The sequence below is a fragment of the Rhea americana genome, unplaced genomic scaffold (genome assembly GCF_003343005.1).
Source record: "Rhea americana isolate MKP2758 unplaced genomic scaffold, rheAme1 scaffold_85, whole genome shotgun sequence".
Lineage (NCBI taxonomy): Eukaryota > Metazoa > Chordata > Aves > Rheiformes > Rheidae > Rhea > Rhea americana.
In genome coordinates this window covers 2,653,658-2,670,134 of record NW_028187034.1, presented here as the reverse complement: position 1 = coordinate 2,670,134, position 16,477 = coordinate 2,653,658, and the positions used below count along the sequence as shown (strand labels likewise).

At 43.8% G+C, this 16,477-nt stretch overlaps 2 protein-coding genes across 2 annotated transcripts; both read right to left on the bottom strand.

Annotated features, from left to right (window-relative positions):
• Positions 1 to 99: 99 nt before the first annotated feature.
• Positions 100 to 6,832, bottom strand: CIMIP4 (ciliary microtubule inner protein 4). Its single transcript, XM_085323452.1, has 6 exons — positions 6,568 to 6,832; positions 3,988 to 4,063; positions 2,703 to 3,346; positions 2,047 to 2,194; positions 672 to 782; positions 100 to 466 (listed from the first exon to the last, which is right to left on the bottom strand). Exons 1-6 carry the CDS (start codon positions 6,574 to 6,576, stop codon positions 381 to 383), a joined length of 1,074 nt encoding a protein of 357 aa, XP_085179578.1. The 5' UTR covers positions 6,577 to 6,832; the 3' UTR covers positions 100 to 380.
• Positions 6,833 to 7,257: 425 nt separating this feature from the next.
• LOC146585159 (thiosulfate sulfurtransferase) lies at positions 7,258 to 16,262 on the bottom strand. Its single transcript, XM_085323454.1, has 2 exons — positions 15,404 to 16,262; positions 7,258 to 7,746 (listed from the first exon to the last, which is right to left on the bottom strand). The coding sequence occupies exons 1-2, from the start codon at positions 15,987 to 15,989 to the stop codon at positions 7,448 to 7,450; spliced, it is 885 nt and encodes a 294-aa protein (XP_085179580.1). The 5' UTR covers positions 15,990 to 16,262; the 3' UTR covers positions 7,258 to 7,447.
• Positions 16,263 to 16,477: the final 215 nt, after the last annotated feature.

Sequence of the window (16,477 nt, the reverse complement as noted above, 5' to 3'; positions counted from 1 at the left end):
CTCATCCTCCATGCCACCCAGTGGGATTCCTGGTCCTGCCTCATACATCCTATTCCACCTTATGTGGTGAGCAAATGAATTTCTATTTGGTCTCCTCTCATCACTTCATCCCTCTACCCTCTGCAGGGTGTGTATCTCACATCCCATTGAGGCTCAACTTACCAGTGACCAACAAAGCAAATTTCTTTTCCATATACATATATTTTCTCTGGCATTCCACTTCCAGAAGACTCCCTAACTGGGAAGAGAAGAGAGCACGACCAACACACCTGCTGTTGACACCTAACAAGCAATTGGCAGAAGGCTTATATGGAGGTTTATTAGATGGTTGAAGAAGAAGATCCCTTGTTGAAAGCACTCCAATCCCTAACCTTATTCTTCTAAGGCTTGCCTTTGTTCTTCCCATATTTCTCTTCAAATGCTTTCTGCAGGTTAAGATTTAGGGCATTTTTCTGATGCCATCTCCCTGTAAAGAAGGCAAATCATAGTTCAGTTATAGTTCCTCTTCTAATAGTATTACTCCTCAGGGACCTTTCTAGCCGCAGAGCTCCTTTCTTGTGAAAATGCCAGTGTGCAGTCCCCCCATTTGCCCATACCCATTCTTTATCCTTGGCAGAAGTAACACCCATCTCAGAAGTTCAACAACATATTTTTCCCGACAGAAGGCATACCTAGCTCATCAGTCCTCCTTCCATGCCAATTCTTTGGATCTCTGATTGCTTTCTGAATTACGTCAGGGGTGTATGAATCTTTCATCAAGCTTCTGCTCTCCAGTGGGCCACCTGTAAGGAACAGCAAATGAGGAATAGTATGCAGAAATCACCCTACTGCAGGCCTGCAGGGGAGCCACATCAGCAATTTCAAAGGCACAGGAAAAGATGTGTATTGACTCCAGTATCTTTTATTAGATGTATGGCTAGGTGCTGAATAACAGCCTCACCATCACACAGGCAGGAGCTGTGTTTGCCAGTTTAACTGCTTTTCATTTTGAAATATGAGCTATAMATAGAGGGTACAGCATAGTACCATCTTTATTTGTATTCCAGTGCCCCTTCTTCACTCAAGTACCAACTTGATCTCCTTTTGAATCCCCTCATCCATGTGAATAACTTCCTACTCAATAGTACAGCTTCACAAAAAGCACTATCTTACCACTCAAGGCCTTCTTGAGCTCCTTTTCTGCCATAATTCTTACAGATAGCTCCCACTCACTAGACTCTGACTTTTCTGTTTACCTCAACTTTTAGCCATTTGGGGGGCTTTATTATCATCTCTCATCCCTTTTTAYCTCCTTTTTTATTGTACCCTCTCCTTGATGATAATGACTTTGAGTTCCCTGGAGCAAGATATCCTTCTCTCCTATGTGACTGCATAAAGCCGAGGACAGTGCGGTTTTCAATATTCAGCAAGTTTCCTAGGTATTGTCATGGAACATATTGCATAAGGACAGGAATCTGACTCATAGYGGTACATGATAAACTAGAAAAAGAGACATTTATTTCAGAGATTCTTGGATACAGTGGCAACAAGAATGTGATGAATGCTTTGTTCCTCGTATTTGCTTAAATGGAGAGATCGCTGGGGACTGTGGAAATATTTCAGACATTTCAGAAGACATGTGGAAATGGAAGACATTTCAGAACGCCATATTTCTAAAGGCTTTGATGAGAAAAAAAAGTCACTATTGGAATTGGAGGCAACAGGGGATTGGAACTAATAGGGGACTTTTAGTTGCAAATGCTGTCCATTGGGGAAGTCCAGGACATGGAGGATGGAGGCATGATAAAACTTCACTTTTCCTACCTTGACAAAAAAAAAGAGTGGAAGATGAGAAAAGAAAGGGATGGAATATGTAGAGAGAGAGGCTGTAACTTTTATTTCCTCAAGGGCTAAAGCCTGAAAGGAGTGCCATGGATGGAAAAAGCAAGAAGATGAGGGACACCTACAATCAGACCTCTACCCAAACCACTGCAGATGTCCAGGGCCCAGACCCAGCATAAATGGCCCAACTTTGAAGATCGAGCATAGGTATGTGCATCCCCTCACCTTGGAAGATATTTGACCTCAGATTAAAACCCAGCTGGTAGTAATCAGCAAAAGATGTAGAGGTCAGAGGGTTTTGCAGCATCTCAGTGCGGTCGCTGAGCCTTTTCTGCCCTATGATTAGTCCTGCTTTGCACAGAGCCTGCCGTTCCTGAAAATATGAACAACATGGAACCAGTTTCAGTTCATACTTCTTAAGTGCACCAAACTCCTTCTGGTATTTCCATCCTTGTATAAGTCTTTGAGCTATGACTAATATCCCTGATCCAAGTCTGTCCTTGAGTCAGTAGCCTCTATAGCCATTGTAACTGCACAGGCCAACTGACACTGGTGCAAATGGGTGCAAATTAGAAAGAGCTGACATTGTTTTGGCCGTGGACTGAGTCCTGGTACCACACTGCTTTGCCTTGTTGAGTTGGGACTCTGTTGCTGACTACAGAGACTACAGAAATGAAAGGGGAGGGGAAAATAAAATGAAAAAAAAGATGGGACAGGCTGTCTGTGGAATGTCCTACTACACCTCAGTGTGAATCCCAAATCTATTCCCCTAAATGTCATCTAGAAACAGCTTATATTCCACCCACTCAGCCCYCCTGCTACACCATAGAAACATTCCTCAACCTGCCTCAAAGGGCATACAAAACTGCTTCCTCCAGTACCTCTTCACTGCTGGTAAGTTCATCTGCACTGACAGACTTATATTTGCTGTTAGCATGCATTAAGGTGTTTTTCTTCTCCAGAAGAAGCTTCCCCTCTGCTTTCACATCTTGCCCTAATGATGCTAAGGACTCTTTGGCACTTAATCTGCAGCGGGTTTCCTTGGCCTCTTTGTAGTTGGCCTTTGTGGTCTTCTGGGGAGATCCAGGCACCCTAGACCCCAGTGTTCGGTGCTGGCCTGCTGGTGGTTCTTTGGCATTTGAGCTTGGTTTGTCTTCTGCCTCCTTCTGCCTGGACAGTGCAGAGAGGCGGAAACTGCTGTTCCTCCCTCTTAGTTCATGCCTCACTGCTGGGTCTTTCGTGGCAGAAGTATCTCCTCCTTCCTCTTCAAGTCTTCTTGAATGAAGATCTGTAATGGAGGAAGTTTTGGCCTGGAAACTCTGTTTGCTGTGGCTTTTATTCTGAACACACTTTGCAGAAGGAGATGCCTGATATTTGACAGATGTGGAGTTCTTTGTAACTCCCTGAGCTGATGGGCCTTTGGCGATCTTCCAAGAGGTTCTGCTGGAACTCTGTAGAGATGTTCTCCGGCTGCTGGGCCGTGAGCCTGCTGGAAGATGCTCCTTTCTCACTTCCCCAGGTTCCACTTAAAAGACAAAAGGAACAGTACAATGCATCTATTACTGTTTTGATGATAGGTAGTACCTTAAGYGAAGCTGGCAACAACCAAACATATCATGGTGTCATTGTCAGACAAAAAAAGAAGAATCAATGGTCTCAAAGAGCAAAGGAAAAGAAAAATACCTAGCAGCACTATATCAAACTTCCTGCTCCCACTGAACCAGATGAATCCAGTTCCTAAGGATTCTCATATATTCTTGATAAATGATCATACACAGAAATGTGCAGGTAAAAATCTTGTGGTGAATGTGCACAAAAAGCTTTATCCTTTCTTACATTTAGGTGGCCCCTCCAAACATACACAAATGTGCACTGACAGCTTCTGCTATGCATTGGTATCTGTTGAGGAGTTTACAGCACAGCATTGGCTTTTTGCACCTGTTCAGGGAAGTAGGAAGACAAGTCCACCTGTAGGGGACACATTCTCAGAGGGACTGTAACCCATCAGCCCACAGACACATGGGATCCCCTGTCTGTATAGTTTTCACCCACATAGTGTACATTCGAATTTAGAGACTATAAAGAGAGGCAATGATAATCTCCCTCCTAAGCTGTGTTGCAAAACAAGCTCTGAATAAGGGACAGTTTCTCTGCTACCTTGCTTACCTGATGAACTGCCATCCAGCACAGAGTCACTTTTTGCCAGGTCAGGTGTCGGGGAAGCTAAGGCATGTGGCACCTCCTTGCAAGAGAAATAAATTCTGTGTCAGGCTCAGAGAAGGGAATGAAGAAGACTGAAGTCTTGCCCATCTGGTCATCTTTCTGAGATGTAGAATATTCTCAAGCAAATGTGGAATTTACCTCTCTAGATCAAGATAGGACTGTCCACACCAGACTGTATGGTTGGTCCTACAACCCATGATCCTTTCAGATTAAAAAACTGTAGTTCTGCAGGATTTGACATTAACAGCCTGCCTAGGACATGGTCAAGCAGTGCCTCTGAGGAATACTGAGCTGCAAGAATTTTTATAAGCAGTAGTGAAGAAACAGGCCAAAACAGAAAAAGAAATCAGTGAAAACTTCATTATCTATTCTAAAGCACCTACAGGCGCTTCAGTCAAGACTTCYATTCCCAGGCTGCAATGTGCAATTTTAACAGTTCATTCCTTCCATGCTTTAAAGTAAAGCTAGACAAACATGGAGAGGAAGTAGCGAACATAAAATGGCTGCATATGCAGCCATTGCTGAATATGCAGAGGAAGTGAGGTTTCTTCCCTGATTCTGGCAGTAACTATTCCCTGTATTGCTTTGCTAGCTCTGCTGATGTGATTGATCCAACACCTAACCCTTGCAAAACCAGCTCTGAGGTTCTGCCTGTCTCCTGTACTTAAAGGAAGCTTATGCCCTTTCATGCAGAAGGAAARTCTGCATATCCTCAGTCCTATCCTGCTGCTGCTATTCTGTGYTCCTCATCCCAGCAGGACTCTGTAAGCTTAGCTCATGTGAAATCCATGATGGGTTACAACTAATGACATGGCCAATGATGGTGAATACAGTATTTGTGAACCTGCTGGCTCTGGCAGCAGTACAAATATGATTTTGATCAGGCAGGGATATATGTTTGCATTTGCTGAATTAGCTCATGATATGACATTTATGCTTACTTTCTGCTCTTAATGCTAGTTACTGGAAAAGAGACGGTCTCTTGGAGCAGGAATCCTACTGCTTTAAAGTTAACTCATAGGAATTCTCAGGACTGATTTGAACTGGCAGCTTGTGTTTTACACTGTACCAGCATTTTGCTATAGCATGTCTGATGCAATATTGGGATCCTGAAACTGGATTTACTCAATCAGTCTGGCTCCAAGACTCAGTGCTGCATGCTACACAAATGTAGTAAGAGAAAATGCCTCTTCCATAAAAAGACAAGGGCCACAAGAAATGTAGAGGGGAAGCCAGTGCATGGCTCATATGGTAGGATCAGCTTCTTTTCTGTATTGCTTTTAATCTCTTTTAAAGAGGAACCAAACATTTACATATGATTGCAGGAATCTGTTYCTAAATAAACTCCTGTTAATTCCCACCTCCTACATAGCACTGAAATACGGTCATTATTGTTATTATATCCAATGGAAAGAACTTTCTCTCCAGTCTGCTGTTGTAGAAATTCCTCTTCTCTCACTTCAATGCACCTCTTTTAATTCAGAATTTCTATATATAGAGGCAACATGCTAATATCTCAAATCCCTATCATTGATAACTTTCATTTCCCTAGTTCCTCCTAGACAAAACACCACTGAAGTTCTGCTGTAGTTCCTACCTTCTGGTTTGTAATTGGATTTGATGTTGTTATCACTGCTTATTGTTTATTTTACTTTTGAGCTGTCCAAAGTCAAGGTGCCACCCTGAGATTCTGGTATCTTCATGCCAGGAAGGACTCTTGGATCATTCTACCATAGAATCAGTAAGGTTGGAAAGGACCTCTGGAGATCATTTAGTCCAATCCCCAAATGAGTGGCCTGTACAGRGATCGAACCTGTGACCTTGGCATTATTAGCACCACGCTCTAACCGACTGAGCTAAACCTAACCCTAAACTGTGAGGCTGCCTGAATTTCTGCTGCTTTCACAGACAGAAGGGCAATCATATGCTTATAGTGCTAGAATCACAGAATCAGTAAGGTTGGAAGAGACCTCTGGAGATCACCTAGTCCAACCTCCCAAAGATCTCCTGGTGCTGGTTCCACTGGGGCTTGAACCCAGGATCTTCAGTGTGTAAAGCAGATGTGATAACCACTACACTATCCCTCTAACCACCCTCCTGGGTAACATTTAAACCAACTTTGCAAGTGACAATATGCAGACATACCAGAAAAGACATATCTTGGTCGAAGAGCTAAAAATAATAAAACTTATCCATTTTTTTCCTGAAAAAAAAGAATAAATGTTTAGCCTAGCCCCAAACCCTCACCCTCACTTTCCTGACTTCTAGCCATCCAGACTTCCTCAGACAGGTGTAGGAATTGCTATGACTTTCTTACCAGTCACTAGATGTGGTCAAGAATGGTCTAATATGTCTTCCAAATCTGGCTTGGCCTTCAAAATAGGAGATCGCAGCAACTTTCTAGGCCTGAGAAGCCCCATGAATGTCAAAGTAAAACTGGATCTTTTCAGCTTTTTTTCATACTGAAGAAAGAATCTAGGTTTTAGCAAGAGGCAAAGCATCTTCCATTATCACTTCTCTCACCTGATTCATGGTCTCTGATGAGATGCCAAAGTTATTCTTACAACCAGGCAGGTCCTGCTGAAGTCCAGGTATGGAGGTGGAATGAAGGGTAAACACCAGAGACAGTTGCTAGGGAACAACCCTCCCTCTATCTGTGAGCTGTAGTTACCATGGGAACCATAATAAACATGGCAGAGATCAAGGTCATCCTTATAGATTGAAAAAACAAGAAAGAGACTAAAAAACTCATGTCTCATAACGCACCTGTGCCCATAAGTTCTCATCATGTAAGCAGGATTTCTTGGAGGCTTTCATAACACAAACATGATAATCAACAATATTGTTATTTTAGCATAACTGGGCCTCTTAGCATCTCTAAACACTTCCCACAGGCTCAACAAGTCCCCTCAGAGAGGTAAGGGAAGGTGCACACAATTTCCACAGCAGAAAAGAAGAGATGGTTGGTTGGCTAAAGGTCTCACATTGAGTCAGTGACAGACAGAGCTCCTGTGTTCAGCATCCAGTGCTGTATTTTAGCTCCACACTCTTCCTCTGTTGTGTTACACCATGGATCTGAGCTCTCACCAGAACACAGGAATTTCTGAAAGCCTCAAGGGTACAAYTTTCCCTCATTTAAAAAAAGCTGCCTTTCACAGCCAGTACAAGGAGGTCACGGGCTACAGAGAACAATTAGAGATATTCACACTTGCATCATCTTAGTAGCAGATTTTATTCATTATGAGAAATTGAAAGATGGGATAAAAACTCTACTGATCATTCTTAGAAAAATTGTCCAAATATAAACCAGCATGTTTTTCCTGTATTTCCACCTCCTCTCTTTCCCTCTACTCTGAGCTGAAGACGGCTGCTAGATTCATTGCCCAAGGCAATAATTTTCCTTCTAGGCCTTGTTGCGCTTCAACTCAGAGACCTTGTACTGAGGTGGGGCACGATGGAACCACTCTGACCAGGAACCATCATAAACAGCTACATCAGGCTTGCCACACAGGTAGGCTGCCAAGGCAATGTGGCATGCTGTGACCCCTTTGCGGCATGTAGCAGTCAGTGGCTTTGAGAGATTGACTTTCTTCTCCTGGAACATTTGTTGGATCTCCTCAAGACTCTTCTCATGGCCAGCTTCTGTTAGGAATGAGTGGAATGGTATGTTCACAGAACCGGGAATATGACCAGATTCCAGCCCTGCAAGAGTAGAGAAGAAAAGGAAATGTTAGCAGGGAAGAGTTAATGTAGGTGATGAGAGACACCTACAAAAACGACATTAAAGAGAGACATCACTGCAGGTGCTCCTAGTCTCTCTCTTCAAGATACTCATTTGTTTCAAGTGATGATGAAGATGCAAAACAGTACAGTGCTAAGAAGAGGAAGATAAAGATTATTTGGCACTGCTAAAGTCAAATCTTCCAGGATATTTAGGGAACTATTACCCCACTGCAAGCAATGGGCAGTAGGAATTTAGAGGCTTTGGAAGACCTAAATGTGACAAGAATCAAAGAACCAACACAGGAAAGATCCTAACAAAGACATTAATGAAAATTGTGTAAAGAGAAATGTTGCGGGATATTTTCTGGCCTTTTCCAAGTATGTCTGCTGTCTACAGCAGTGTAACAGAACTCTCAGAAACAAAAAAAAGTGGCTCGTGTGAAATTTGTAAAAGTAGTTCCCTGTTCACAGTTTATTCTTTTGTCACCATAAGATCCTATTTCAGAACAGTAAAGCAACCTTAAAGCCAGACATATTACTGTTGAGAAAGCCATCTCAGGGCAACAGGGTCAGAGAAGTGTGAATTTAGATTCTGCATCGCTTTTTATCTACTCCTTGGATGAAATCAGCATGGGTTCTGTTTTTCTGCTGATATAACTGACCACTTTTGGCAAGCTGAAAGCTGGAKCTCAACAATAAAGTCTTTAGAGAGAAGCAGAAATAAAAATGTGATGGATAAGATTTTCATCATGCCCTTGAAATTCAAACTCTGTCGCTATAGGCATAATCAAAATCCATTACACTCAAAGGAATTTTTACCAATGATTTGACAGGCTTTGAATAAAGTCTCCATGGAGCAGGAAATACTAAATATTAGGTTTAAAACGCATTCCAGGGACTAGTCCTAGCTAGGTTTGAACCTCTAAGGAGAGAGCCCTGGGAAAGTTTCACAGAAACAGTAATCTCTGTTTCATTAAGAGCTTTCAATTTGCCCCAAACGTCTACAGGCTAACTGATTTCAGGAGAGGGAGGAGAGACTGGGGCAAAGAACCTTTGTCAAAGCCAAATGCTTAAAGTATATTTAGTCAGAGACTGGCTTTAGGTGTCATAATGACACTGCAGTTTCATCACTCCTGGAGACCACATCATAACAGGAAGACAGGGTTTCGGGGAATCATGAGTAGGTGATTTTTGCATAGCAGAGCAAAGACTGAGACCTGCCCTGAGTCAGTTTCACAAAAGCTCTCCCAGATGGACCCTGTTTGCCTCTTGATTCACCCACTCCCAGTGCCTTGGTAATCTGACACTTCTGTCCACTAGMCATCTCATGTGTCCCTCAGGAGCATTCAGCATTTCAGGGAAAAGTTAGGAGGATAACTGCTCTGACTTCTGGCTGTGTTTGGAGTTTATGTTAAAATATGCAGTGCTTTGGACTGGTAGTTTCATCACATGTTTTTTTTTTCCAGTTCCAGAAAACAACAGCTTATCAGTTCCTGTCTTTGAAGTACAGATAATTGCAAAACCCACTGTCATTAACACAGCCTCTGTGTGACAGAGGGAGAATTAAAAAAAAAGAAAATAGAAAAATAGGAAGAAAAGGAGAAGTGTAAGAAAACCTTTTTCACAGTTCTCAGAATGCAGATGATCTTACCGGGAAAACAATTACAGATCTGGGTTAAGCTATCATTTTTCCAGAGTCAATGGTCCTGATTCTCTGCTTTGCTGAGGGATTTCTGCTAGCCTCTGCTGCAGTACTAATAATCACACCAACACAGACGATTCCACAGAACAGTGGTCTTAAACTACCCCTCCATCCTAGAGCACAGGGGAAGCGTATTGAGACCAAGAAGGCTTGGAGCTGAACTAAGAAGCCTCAGCTCTTACCAGAAGAAGCTTGCTGGGCCACTGATTCTCTTCTTAGCTGTTCCAGGCCCAATGTTCACGAGAGCTTTTCTAGACTGTTCACACATCTTACAGTGGGGAGCAGAAGAGAACGAGTTATATCCCTCCCCTCTTACTGGAGACCACAAATTTTCAGTTACAAGCTGAGCAGATCTGAAAAGAGCAGTCTCATTTTAAAGCATTTTTGTCTCTGACCTATAGGGATATTTCTTTGCTCCAAATATTTGAAAGTCTGTTGGAGCCAGAAAGACCAGTGCTTGCGGTCTGTGAGTGAAAAATAGGAAATTCTGTGGAAACAGCATTTGTTCATGTATGTGGGTGTTCAGCTGAAAGAACTAGCTGACATTGCATAACTGCAATCACTTGGACTGCTTACGATCTAGTAATCTTGAGTGGTAGAGGAAATCTTATCAGCTCACTCCACGCTAGGACAAGAGCAAAAAAACACAAGACCAGAAGGCGAGACTGGACATAGCTGGGATCTGGAATGGGGAGAGGATACATCCACTCCTRCCTCACATAATACAGAGGATACTCCATGCCAGGTTCACTTAGTCACACTTAAAAACTCCAGGAAGGAATCCTAGAGTTACAGAGCCTTGCTCCCAGCTATTACAGTAACCAGGTTAAARGCTCCCTCTCATAAAGTATCCATCTCAGAAACAGTTAGAATCCTTGCCATAAGCCCTCCCAYGGAGACACCACCCTGCTCAAATAAGGAGGAACATTCATTTCCAAATTAAGTGTGTCGTGGTCAGTCCATATACCATTTATCCTTGAGCTAACATTGCCCTTTGTCTGAAACAACTTTTTTTCATTTCTGGTTTCACTTCAATATATTTATGGCAAGTACTCAGCACTTCCATCAGCCATCAGGCCCTTAGCCTAAACCCAATAAGGTTTGGTTAGATAYGCTCTTCACTGCCTCGGCCACCCTAGAATCAGTTCTAGGTGACCACCAGCCTTCTGAAGTGGTGCTTCCTGGCACCTTGACTGATAGATAGAAGGTTTATAATTGCTCTTTTCAAGGCCAAATCACATTTTGTTGCTCTTGCAATTAACTAATTCACCCATTTCCTACTCTCTTCTGTTGCTTCCAACTATRGGACCTCAGCTTGTAATAGAAACGCCTGCAGCAAAGTATTTAATGCAACTAGGTATTCAGCCTTGCTCTCTGTAGTACTATACCTACTACCATTTTTATCACTCCAGTTGGTTAGGTTATCCCATATTCTGCATATGATCATTTAAACCTCCCCAAGGCTATGCCAGCTGTGCATTTCAGTAGTGCTGCCCTATTTTCAGTGCCCTGATGATTCACAAGAATACGAAATAAAACACAGAAGCCCAATGACTGGACTCTGCTGATAACTCCTGCCAGCCTAATACATCTGCTTTCAGCATAAGCTGCTCTTATCTCCCTGCCTTTATCTCACCCCCCTTTCTGTCAGTTCCTTGTGCTATCTGCCCTCTTCTCACAATAATAAATGTCTATTTAATATTATGTACAAAGTACGCACGTCCAAATGGATCAAATCTACCCCACACAGCTCCTTCCAATGGCCAGAAGAAAGGATCAGACAGGCATGCATGTTCTCACYTCTCTTAACTGGCAAATCAATTTAATTATCAAAGAAACATAGCCTTTAGTTGCATTGTAAGTTTAACAAAGTATAGTATTCCACTTTGCCTCCAATTCAAATACTTTTTCTTTAAGTTTTTTGAAAAGTCTTCCAGTCTATCAGCATTATGCTAATAGATTAATAGCTGCCCGGATTGTACTGCACTTCACATCCAAAATATGAATACAAGCTTTTCTAGTGTTTTTGCCCTACAGAACCATACTCTAATGTGAGCTACTTAATAAAAGTCTTTCCTCATGGACTTGCAGTGTCACATGACCAATTTTCAAYATGTATTTGGAATGGAGATTGTCTGCCTGATGGATTTGAACACTGCGATACATTTTTATTGACTGTTTAAAAATGATCGTTTCCACTTCTTTCCCTTTCTTCTTACTATTCCTCTSCCAATTCTATAGACTTCTTCAGAAAAAAACAGTAGCAGAGTCTGGATAGATAAAAAAAATCTTTCATCTTCAAACCCTGCTAACTCCATAGCAACCCCATTTATTCTTTCTYCCCTTGTTTTCTTTTATTCATTTTGCTGCAACAGCTTTTGTTATTTGTTTTAATTCCCTTTGCCAAGTCTCACTCAGCTTGGCTTCTGGCAATTCTCCCTCACACTTCGTAACCTCTAATATCTGATCTTCTATGGTGTTTAATCCGCTTTTCCACATTTGTTAGGCTCTCTGTTTAAATATCACTGTCTTTTATTATTCACTATTTATCTAGCTAAGACTAGAGCTCTTTAWTCTCTAGAATTCTCTAGAATTTTCCTTTTGACTTTGATAAAAGCCCAAGCGGACTTTCTTAGTCAAAGAAGCTAAAGAGATCAAAATCAAGYAAAAAAATGAAAGATGTGTCTTGTCTATATTTAACTCCTTGAGGTTTTGGAGCCAGCTGACTATAAACAGTTGTTCCCCACCAATTACCCCTCCATTGTCTCCTTTTTTATCTTTCTCTTTCATTCAAATTATATGTCTTGGAATTGACCATTAATGATCTCATGGAACCGATCATAAACTCACTGGAAAGAACACTTTAAGCCCAGTCCTGGCCAGCTACCTGCAAGATCCTGGCAGTTAGATCCATATGCCTTTGCTACCAATGTTAAAATACTGTAGATTGTTAGGATAAGTCAATTCTTTATGAACTGGTATGGGCACAGTGCAGATCCTAGTGGCTGATGTTTGTCAAACTTGTCACAAAGATGAACATCTTTGGACTGCAGGCTTATATGAGATGAAACAGACTCTTACAAAGTCTCTCACTCTCCATGTCATGCATAGGGTATTCCTTCATGTAAACAGTGGAGCTAGTCAGTTCAGACTGTACATCCTGCTTACAGAAGAGAGGGAAGAAGTAGCAACATGTCATTCTCACTCTGCCATTGAATACTGAAGCAGAGCAAAAGCTGTATTTGTGGGGCAGGGTGCACATGAAAGCTGGAAAAACAAGAAAAGCCTGAAGAGTAGTATATGTGCAAGGAAGACAAGGATGGCTCAAGGGCTGAGGCCAGTGAAAAGGAAAAATAAAAATAGCTGGAAGCCCATTATGAAACTTAGGGTTTGTCTTCTTTTTTAGATGAAAGATTTCTTGTCTGTCTCCCTTTCCAGTTGTCTTTAAAGGAATTTGGAAATTGCCATTTATTCTGTATGCATTTGTTCAATCTGTAATTCTTGTTTCGTATTTTATATGCCAAATACTCAGAGGGAGTCAGCACTGCCACCCTCATAATTATTTTTTATAAACTGCCCCCATCAGTGGGGATTGCCTCAATTCAAGCTGGTTTCCTGGATCTGTACCCTACTGTGCCTGAGTGGACATGCCCTTGTAGACCCCAGTCTGGCCACTGCTGAATCACAGGCAGTGAGCAGAGCTGGGCCTGCGTTTGCTCTGTATTTGACAGTTCATCCAGTAACACGCCACTTAAACCACTCTGTACATAGCTCAGAGTTGCACATCTGAGGAGCTCATTCCAGCACACACAAACACCTAAGCTTCTTTTTCATCCAAAGCAATGCCTATATTTAAGAGCTATGAGACCTGACATAAAGATACATCCATCTTTCTCCATTCCCTGGCAACCTGTGCAAGCCTCCTTGAACATCTGAAAATTAACCACATAGTATGGCTTATCTTAAACACCACAACAGAGATCTGACCCTCCACAAGATAGCTGCTGCACAGAAATAAAACAGGGGCAGCTAATTCCTACCATAAGGAGTTTGAAAACCAAACAGAGTAAACTGAAATTAGTCTCTTCCAGAGATGAAGATCATGGAAGTGGAGAGATTAATTGACTTAATTAGAAAGTTAAGAGCAGAGGCAATAATTAAACTGAAATCACATGAGAACACAGCAAGTTCTTTAGCCTCAAGACCATTCTTCTTTTCTAAATTGCATACAGCATTTCTCCTCCCTGATTGGATGACCTCTGTAATTAATCAGCATTGATTTCAAATTGTTCTTTTAGGTATAAGCACTGCCTTTTACCCACTGATGGCTGTTGTGCAGCTATTGGCTAGCTTGGTTTAGCAAGCTGTCAAGCTATTGGGGAATGAGCATCTGCAGCCAGAATGCTTATCTTGCTGGATGTGCTCCAGGAAGCAAAGCCGGACCACCACAAATAAACTGTTCCACACTGACTCATTTCAAAGGAAAAATCTGTTTTCAAGACATTGTCGAAGCAACAGGATTTGTCATCTAGTAACAACTCCCACTTCGGGGCAGAGAACGTGAAAGCTGTCAACTCCCAGCAAAGAGCACTTTATTCACATCTTAAGGTTAAAATTCAAGGTTCACTTCGATGGGCTATAGTAGGTGAAGAAACAGAATGAGCAATAAGCCTAACTCCCCATCCTTCCCTGAGATGCAGGGTACCCTCCATCACTCCCACTAACTCTCCTGCCTTTTGCATTCTGTAGCACRGGTCAAGTGTGCTTGGGTGTTCACAGTGAAGTGTGAACAGTTTATGTGAACCATGTGTACAGACCCATTACAGCCAAGCAGTGCGGAGGTTTGTCCATAGGAATTTATTTCAAGATCAAAATCTCARAGCTTGTTATCTGTGGGACAAGACTTCCACACTTAATGGCTGTAGAGCAGTATATACACAATAAAACCCCCAGCTGTAAGGCCAAAGCACAGCATGGCCACAGAATCACAGAAGCCTGTTGTACATCCACTSCTATGGAAGGGAACTCTCTCAGATCAAGTAACTGTAGTCGGGCTTGGTTTTGTTTCTTATACTCTGTATTTTTAAACTGTGTCTGTGACTGTTTTGGAGGGGAGGTTATTCTGTAATATATCAACCCTTAAATTTCACAGTAACAGCCTCCTTTAACAATCAACTCAAATTTCATTTCAGGAGCGCTGCTTTATTAGCTGTCCCCACTGCGCWGCATTTCTCCCACCTCAAATGCCTCCACGTCCAGTATTCCATCAAGGTAACAAAATCCCGTGCTTCTGTCACCTTAGGCATCCAGAAGAAAGAAGGGGACAGCTCATATGTTTGTGAAAGGTTTGAGGCTTTACTTCCTTTTGCTAGTTAGATTTATAGCGAAGAGCCAAAGGACAAAGATCAAGTTAAGCAAATTTTCTACTAGCTAGGAATCAGAGAAAAGAGAAAAACATCCTTTGGGTTACAGTATTGCCTAAAACAGCCTGGGCTTTTGTTGGTTCATTATGTGAGGTGTCTGTATGAATACTGATAGTTTGTGTACATCTGTTAGTGTTAGATAGGGCCCTAAACAACCCTCTGGAAGCTCTTATGTCCCATGTTTGCATTGTCTGATTAACTTCTGCAGGGTGTGGGATGGAGGATCCTGGAGCCAACTAACTGCAGACTTCACAGTATTTCCTCTCCTCTATTAYTTCCTCCTGCAGCTTTACAACCAACTTCAAGAAAAAAAAATGCTGGGAGTGCATGGCAATCTGAATGCTCAACTGTAGATCCCTTAGCATGCAAATAAATCAAGGGGTTAGGCACTGGTGTGGCTGTACACTGGAAAAATATGTTTGATGGCTGACATGAGTTGTTAGCCTAGGCTGACATCAACAATCATTCTGCTCAGTGCAGAGGGCAGGTCCCGTTCCTATTTTCTTTTTACCTTGGTCTAGTTCGGTCCCTCGGAATCGGCCCTCTGGGCGGGAATCCACCACCTGGAACTGCCGGGAACTCAGGTTCTCCATCATCTCCTCAAAGGTCTTCAGCAGGGCTTTATTCAGCGTGGCCTTGAAGACTGCCGGTGCCGGCTGGCTGATCTCTGCCGTCACGGGGTGGCCCTCCTTCACCCAGTTCTTGAAGCCGCCGTTCAGCACGGAGACATCTTTATGCCCAAAGGCCCGGAACATCCACCAGGCACGGGGGGCGTAGAAGGTGCCCAGCTTGTCCCCATCGTACACCACCACGTGGGTGTCATTGCTGATCCCCAGGTGTCCCACGTAGTCGGCGAAGTGGGCCTCGCTGGGCAGCATGAAGTCGTACGGGGATGACTTGTCCCTGCACTCCTCGATGTCAAAAAACGATGCTCCAGGGATGTGGCTCTCCTTGAACTCCTGCCGGGCGTTTCGCTCCTGAGGCGGGTACCAGGAGGCGTCCAGCACCCGCAAGCTCGGCCCGACCCGCTGGGCCCGGATGGCCTCCGAGAGCCATTTTGCGGTGACCAGGGCCTTGGAGAGCACCTGCGACGCCATGTCGGGGGCCGGGGTTGTGCCGGGGCCGGCCAGGCCCCGCTCCCGGCCTCCTGGCACCCGGCCCTGGCCAATCAGTCGGCACGGGAGGGACGGGCTGGCGCCCTCTCCCTCCCGGGAAACATGCTCGTTTTCCTCTGCAGGGTCGCGATGGCTCCGTTTCCCCTAGCAGCGGCCGTGGGCCGAAGTGGCTGGGTGGAGTGAGGGGGCTCGGCGCCCCGCTGCTGTCCTTCCCTTGCCCCCCTCCCCCCATTTCTGCAAGGCGGGGAGGCGGCGCGGAGCGGGGGGGGGGGCGCGACACCGGCCTTCCCCGACCGAGCGGGCGGGCAGGCAGGGGACGAGGGCGAAGGAGCAGCCCGGGCCTGGGGGGCGCCTTGGGGGACACACAAAATGGCGGCKGCGGCGCGCTAGTCTCTGCGCCGCGGGCCGCGGCGGGGAGGGGAAGGGTGGCCCGGGACCAGCCCGAGGAGGCGGGCAGGGGCGGGCGGCGC

Excerpts from the sequence above, each read along its gene's own strand:
- CIMIP4 (XM_085323452.1), bottom strand. Across the intron at positions 3,347-3,987 it reads GCTGGATGGCAGTTCATCAG|TGGAACCTGGGGAAGTGAGA; the intron begins GTAAGCAAGGTA and ends TTGTCTTTTAAG. Across the intron at positions 2,195-2,702 it reads AACTTACCAGCAGTGAAGAG|GAACGGCAGGCTCTGTGCAA; the intron begins GTACTGGAGGAA and ends TCATATTTTCAG.
- LOC146585159 (XM_085323454.1), bottom strand. The coding sequence starts at position 15,989 with ATGGCGTCGCAGGTGCTCTCCAAGGCCCTGGTCACCGCAAAATGGCTC. Across the intron at positions 7,747-15,403 it reads AGGGACCGAACTAGACCAAG|GGCTGGAATCTGGTCATATT; the intron begins GTAAAAAGAAAA and ends CTACTCTTGCAG.